Source organism: Odontomachus brunneus, unplaced genomic scaffold (genome assembly GCF_010583005.1).
Source record: "Odontomachus brunneus isolate Ranch 3 - 2012 unplaced genomic scaffold, Obru_v1 Obru_scaffold_026, whole genome shotgun sequence".
In the NCBI taxonomy this organism is placed as follows: Eukaryota; Metazoa; Arthropoda; class Insecta; order Hymenoptera; family Formicidae; genus Odontomachus; species Odontomachus brunneus.
In genome coordinates, this window is record NW_022639476.1 from 2,607,244 (window position 1) to 2,614,494 (window position 7,251).

The 7,251-nt window shown below is 39.2% G+C and overlaps 1 protein-coding gene across 1 annotated transcript; it reads right to left on the reverse strand.

Moving 5' to 3' along the window:
- Positions 1–432: 432 nt before the first annotated feature.
- LOC116842691 (zinc finger protein 878-like) lies at positions 433–7,122 on the reverse strand. The gene is made up of 3 exons (XM_032812248.1): positions 6,545–7,122; positions 3,913–5,463; positions 433–3,584 (listed from the first exon to the last, which is right to left on the reverse strand). The coding sequence occupies exons 1-3, from the start codon at positions 6,716–6,718 to the stop codon at positions 2,778–2,780; spliced, it is 2,532 nt and encodes an 843-aa protein (XP_032668139.1). The 5' UTR covers positions 6,719–7,122; the 3' UTR covers positions 433–2,777.
- Positions 7,123–7,251: the final 129 nt, after the last annotated feature.

A 7,251-nucleotide genomic window follows, 5' to 3' on the forward strand; every position in this document is an offset into this window, starting at 1 on the left:
TGAGAATATCCTTGTATTCCGATGATAAATGCAGGATGAAATAAAATATACATAAAATACACGTGAAATATACATGAAATATAAATATGCATGAAATGTACATGAAATATACAAGACGTGATAATATCACACGCGCGGTGATGACCGCGCCGTCGGCTGCCCGCCGTCTGTTAAATTTTAGTTTATTTCTTAAAAATTAATGAGACGAAAAAAAATACGGTTGAGGCCCAAAAATAACTATGATTTTCTCTTATTGTATAATATGCTTGTTCCTATAATAATTTCTTTCGCGATTTTTTCGCTAGAAAAAAAATTGGCTCATAAAATTATCTTCATAACTTGACAACACATTATTCGCGCCGTCGGCTGCCCGCCGTCTGTTAAATTTTAATTTATTTCTTAAAAATTAACGAGACGAAAATGCAAAACTGTAGATTTCCCTGTTTAGTGCGATGTGGATTGATGTTACCGAAGGCAGGAATACAAGCAGGATGGCAGGAGAGCACAGGACACGATAATTTTTCTAGAAACTTTATTATAAAATATCGCATTGTGTGTATGTATGTTAGCCTTATCGATATCCGACATGGTGCATAAAAGTATAAGCGCTTTTGGAACATCTGCTACCTTTACAAAGACGTAGTATAATTTATCTCGGATACTATTTACAATTATTTATATATTTATATTCCATCTTTCTTTTTTTTCGAAACACCCTGTACATTACAAGTAATAAGTTGTTGAGAGTACTCGTGCGAAAATCGATTTCGCTCTCTACATGTGTCTACATAATTACAACGAAAGCATAATATAAAATTGATTTCTCACCGGTTGCCCCTCTTCATGTTAATTACGACGTAAACAGCACAGATTTCCACAGAACAACCTCTATCTGAAGATGTTCTGAAAATATTCTTATGTCCTGAGAACATCCCCTGGAGGTCTTGTGCTGTCTGGAGATTTAATTGAAATTATTCTTCTTACACTCCGGACGTTTCATGACCGTTTATTACTCTTATATAAAAAAACAATAATTTATAGTCTTCATACCAAAACATGCTTAATGTTAAATTTATACAAATTTCTCTCACCCCATCTTTCTCACGTTCAGGTTACTGCTTGTGAAAAGAAAGATGCAAGTATCTCACTAGTATTAATTTTTCCAAAACATAAACATTGACAAATATTACATCTTTTAGATTTATATATATATCGAAATATTTCAATAATAAAGCGCGATCAATCACGATCTCTCATAATGAATTATTACTAAAAGAAAATTATTATCTTATACAATATTGAAGGGATACGTTGTATATGTGTATGCAAACCGATGACGATACCCATAATAATCTAAAAAAAAAAAAAAAAAAAAAAAAAAAAAAAAAAATATATATATATATAATTAAGGGAAGAGTTATCCTATCCAATAATATACAGGATTCGTCCATTTATACAAATTCCTTGTGTAAATATCTACTAGTATCTTTACTTTTTCTTCTAACCTTGTCTCATTCTTTTCATCACATTTTGTACATTGTTGTGTCAAAAGAGTCTAACTTTTTTTTTGTAACCTGAGTTATTTGTGAAATATTACTGCACTCGTTCAGCGGACCTCTCTTCTAAAATCTAAAATATCTATTAACGTAATTCAATCAATAAATAAATTTGAACTATTGTGGAAGAAAGTCCCTTCGATTGAATTTGGAATATATAATTCTTAATTTTTATATTTCTAAGAACGAGGTTTTACGCCGTCTCATATATTTTTACTTCCACATCCTCTTAATTTCCTATTTACGAAGAGAAAAACACATAAGGCGAATTAAATATTTCGAGGCTCGGTTTTGCATTAGTGAGGTAATATAATTAATTCACGTTTTTGGTTTTAACGTAATATTATTACGGACTGTACACTGCACGATATACCGCGCACGTGTTAAGAGACGTCAGATAAATATCACAATATCCCGGTTAAATTGTGCACACATCTTTTTCGCGTGCTTGAAAGGAAGCGTTTATATTGATTTTACCACTATTTATTTCGTCCAAATACCGACGGTAGAGAATTCACGAGACCAGTCTATATTTCGTAATATACGACAATCGTCGTTGGGAGATTATTTGCACGATTTACCTTGATATACGCTGAACCAAACTTAGACCTGCCGAACATCAAGGATTTTTTTGAGCTCCGTAGTCTTATTGATGAATTGTTTTTTTAACTTTTCTTTACTTTTTCTTCTCTCCACTTTCGTATTATCCAAAACTCCGTTCGATTCATCGAAACATATAACATACTGGAAGGAGAACCACTGTTAAAACAGCCGAAGTGATCTATTGGATAAAAAATATTTCTAAGACGTACTTATAGTTGTTACATGAGACAGTGTTGCGTTATCTGTCCTTCTAACATGCTATAATCTATTGTCTTGGTGTTTTTCAAATATGTGAAGTTCTCCCAGGTTTCTATATACAATACGGATATGTAATTTTACTTTACTCATTTAGGCTGACATTCTCAGCTCGGGTAACATATATGAGAGAGAAAGCATGAGCATTCGCTGCTCTCTTCCTCGAGATCATTGCGTGGAATCCGCGCATGTTCTCTTTCCAGCATGTTATAGAGTTCACGGATTCAATTCGATCCTTAGCGTCTATCGAGACGCCGCGACATGAATCGAAAGGAAAACACGAATTCAAGTAGTGATGATCCAAGGCAGCCGAAAAATCAAGCAACCATCGAACGTGGTTACGTATTCGGCATCGACACATCGTTACATATTCGGATAAATGTAAAAAGGGTTCTTGAACTGTTTCGTATTGTACACATTCGGGTCTTCTACGGTGAACGGTTGAATCACATTGGCGGACACTCCCTTCTGATTGTGTACATTCGCTACCATATATTGTGGCGTGGACACGACTTGGCCAACCGTCGTTTCCTCCACGAGCTTTCTCTGCGAATAGATGAGCAGCTGCGACATCGGGCCATCATTCTGCTGCTGAGTGTTATCCGTGGATACCGCGTACGTGGTAGTCGTCCCGGATAGCTGCTGCGCCTTGCACTTTTTTGTGTGTGCGTACAATGATCCAGCATTGTTGTAGCGCTTAGTGCAGAGCTTGCACGCGTACGGCCGTTGGCCGGTATGCGTATACGTGTGCTCGTTCAGTGAGGTCAGCCTGCGGAAAGATTTAGTGCAGATCTGACATTGGTACTTGGCTTCACCAGTGTGCATGGTGATGTGTCGCGCCAGCGTGTTGGCCCGGGCGAATGCCCTGCTACAATACTGACAGATGTACGGTTTCTCGCCGCTGTGGGTCCTCAAATGTAGCTGCAGATACGTGCTCTTGGTGAAAGCACGACTGCACACGTTGCACACGTATGGCTTGACGCCGGTGTGGGTGCGCATGTGCGCGACCAACGAGCCACTCTGGGCGAAGCACTTGCTGCAGACTTCGCAAAGAAAGCGCTTTTGCGTGTCCTTCACTCTCTTGTGCCTCTCCATGTGGTTCGCCAACGATTGAGCCTGCGCGAACGCCTTCGGGCAGAGAGCACATTTGTGCGGTCTATTATGTCGGTCCTACAACGAGAACGAAACTTGTAGTCGTTTTGTCGAGGATGTTTGTGTGACGTCTGGAGAAATAAATCGATTTCAAGGAAATAATGTACCTCTTATTCTTATAAAATTGTAGTGAAGATGAATAATCTCTGTAAAATTCATGTGTGAGAGATTTATCCTTGATTAATAAATAATAGAACTCATATCTTCTCGGGATCATGGAAATTACCTTTAATTGTTTTGAATGTCGAAATTTTGTTAAATATTTCAATTTCGAAAAGTCATTGTCGTTAGATATCAAGACATTATCTCCTCTTACGAAATTACATTTAAATCCAAAGGATCTTACCTTTTTCCGACTTTCAGAATTCTCGTTCACTTTATTCTCATTGTCCTCTTCGTCGTCATCCTCGTCGTCCGTGTTGCCGAATATTTCGTCCTTGTGTTTCGACTGTTCATGATCCTTTAGCTTGTCAATCCTTGAAAATCCCTTGCCGCAAGTCGTGCAGTTAAACTTCAAGCCACTATGCGTCGAAATGTGTCTCTTCAGATTCCTCTTAGTGGCGAATAGCTTGCCGCACTGCGTGCATTGCAAACTTTCGATCGGCAGTTCGTTGTCGTTGTCGTCGTCGTCATCATCGTCCTCTTCCTCCTCAGATTCGTTTTCCCTGAATGCGGGCGCTTTGTCTCGCTGTTCGTTCACTTTGTTCGCGAGCTGATCGAGCGCGTCATCCGACGTCGTCTCCTCGCTGTACTCGGGGTGACTCTTGGCGTGAGATATGAAGGACTTCTGATAAATAAATTGCTTTGAGCAAACCTTGCACGTGAACTTGAAGTTTCTCTTTTCCTCCCTCGCGTTGTCCATCGCCGGGTTGGCGCAGCTCCTGGTGACCTTTATCGACGTCTTGCCGGCCCTCTTATCTTGATTATTCTCTTGCGGTACTTCGATGTCCAGCTTGTGCGCCTCGTGACTGTTACGCACGTGGCTCTTCAGCTTGGCGATATTGGAGAATTGCTTGTCGCATATGTGACAGACGTAACGCAATTTCGTCTTATGTTTGTGCACGATTATGTGTCTCTGCAGCGCCAGTTTTGTCGCGAACGACTTGATGCAATGCAAGCACCTCTGTCTGCCTGTCCTGTTTATCAGCGGCTTTTCCTCGTCGTCGCTGCCGTTCGTCTCGCCCTTCGTGTCCAGACTATCCGTCCCTAGTATCGCGTGTGCTTTTATATCATGGTCATTGAGATCCTCCAACGATATATCGTTCTTGACTTCTATCTTCAGCAGATTCTCTACCCTGCTCGCGTCCACCAAATTTTTCGACGTCTCGTCCTCCTGGGATAACATCATTTCCTCCTGCTTCATGCATTTGTCGTCCGTCGACAGACCGGTTAAGTGACTCGTGTCATCTGCGAGTGTATTTGTGTGCATCTCCTTCACATGCGTCTCTTCGAAGGTTGCTTCTATAATTTCAGTGTTATGTATATTTATATTCTCTTTGAGCGCGCTATACGACGTGTCTTTCTCAGTTTGTTCCACAATCTCGTCCGTTTTCGGCATGAATTCGTGACTTATGCGAGATTCATCGTCGTTCAAACCCACGTCAGGCGGCATGGTAGTGCTGTCGAACGTAACGATATCGTGGGTCGTGTAGATTTCCTGCTCCATGTGATCGTCTTTTGTACAGGAGGTAACAGATATAATATCAGTGATGATATCTTTGACTGTTGCACCATCCTTTGTATGTTTGTCGTGCGGCACGGAATGAATTTGCGGCTTCAAGATTTGACGAAGTCTCACATCAGAGTCTTGAATTTGGCGTTTGAAGTCGTAGGACACGTCGAGCAGGCGGTTGCAGGATAAACAAATAGTAGTTGGTAGACCATCTCCTTCCTCTACCTACAATCCATGAAAACCTGGTTTTACATTTATGGTTCGCACTGTTTGATTCTACAAAAATATCACACTTCGTAGGTAAAGCAAGTGTATGAGTGGACAAATTTCTATAACAAGCAGCTCTTATTACATTCCCTGTACATATATAAAATCGACTCCACTGAGCATTTTATTTCCTGTCTTTCTCTCTCTTCTTGTTTAAGGAGTGCATGTAGTAGTAATTAATTGGAATTTTCTCCATTAACAAATGATCGCTTTAGTTAGTAACAAGCAAATCCACTAACATCATTCCATCAAATTGAATGAGTGCAAATGAATCAATTTCATTTATATTTCTATAAAATACTCATTTACAATCTTGAAATGATCACATCTAGTTTATTTTGTACAAATGCAATATCTTGATTCTATGATTTTCATTTAATTCTTTAAGATTCTTATTCAATTTTGAATTCTTCCTCGCTTAGGAGTTTCATTTCTATCCTCAAATACTCCACAAACATTCCTTCTGAACTCGTAAAGTGTAGTATCATTTTCTGTTAAGTAATTGTATACAATTCCAAGATACGTATTCCAAGATATTTTCAGTAATTCCAATCATGGTGTCAATTATCAGCAACTTCCTGAGTTTTTTTTGCTGTATTACACTATGTATTATTCCTAAAAGATTACACTTGAGGAAAAAAGAAAAAGATATTTTAGAACTTATCTTGATGTCTGGATTCAACACTTTCTAAAGAGTAATTGAAAATTTAAGATTCGCGAGTATGATCAAATAAATCGTCTGTTCGAATTCTTTTGGACGTGAACCAAGGACTTCGTTAATTTTCCAACGGAATAAACAACATAAAAATCAGCAGTACCTCTCCACATTCTGTGTGATATGACAAGAATTGTAACCAACACAAAAACGATGCAATATTTGTACGCAGTCCGATATTCTTCAAACTCGTTGAACAGGTACGACGAAAAGGGATGCGAAGGAGAGAATTTTTCGGTATACATATATCAAGTGAATTTTCGTACTTTTAGCATGAAGCGCGAAACGGTGATTTGAAATTCAAAGTGTCATGCGACAACTAACCTGTACAGCAGCGATGGCCATCAACTTCTCTGGTATTCCGGCGTTATTCCGGAAGAGTTGGCACGCCTCCGTGCAGGATTTCAGACAGATGCGGCACTCGTTGCCCACAAGTCGCTCCTCGTGTAACAAATTATTCACCATCTCGTCATCGTTCACGACTTCCATGTTCCTCATAGGCAGGGTACTGTAGGCTACCCTGCAACACAATAATCAGCCGCTCGCTACGTGCCTCTACGCGCCGCCATTTTCTTCGATGCGATCGACCTCGCTCTCGATAGGTTGACGCTATCACTGAGGTCGAACGATATTTATCGACCAATCGAAAGTTTCTTTTCAAAACTACGAACAGTTTTCTACAACATAAATTTTGCGATTTTCGTAATGCTCGTTAAGAAATTAGACATATAATATTGAACATCGCACATATATAAAAGTGTAATAAATAAAATATATAATTAGATACGTAATATCAGTGAAAATAATGTCTCCCTCTAAAATATTAAGTTAACATAACTTTTGACATCATTATTGTCAGCTGTGGCCGATTCACAGCATGAGAATAGTGAACACTTGTGTGTGAAGAGTGAACACTTTTTATGGACTCCGTAAATTGATTGAGACATTATTGCAAAAACGAACCTTAGCGAGTTGGTCAACCATGGTGTTTATGATCACGCCACTTTTGAAGGAGCTCACGAGCTAACTTA

Coding starts and splice junctions, on each gene's coding strand:
- LOC116842691 (XM_032812248.1), bottom strand. CDS start 6,718: ATGAGGAACATGGAAGTCGTGAACGATGACGAGATGGTGAATAATTTG. Junction 5,464..6,544: donor TGGCCATCGCTGCTGTACAG/GTTAGTTGTCGC, acceptor CATGGATTGTAG/GTAGAGGAAGGAGATGGTCT. Junction 3,585..3,912: donor ATTCTGAAAGTCGGAAAAAG/GTAAGATCCTTT, acceptor TTCTCGTTGTAG/GACCGACATAATAGACCGCA.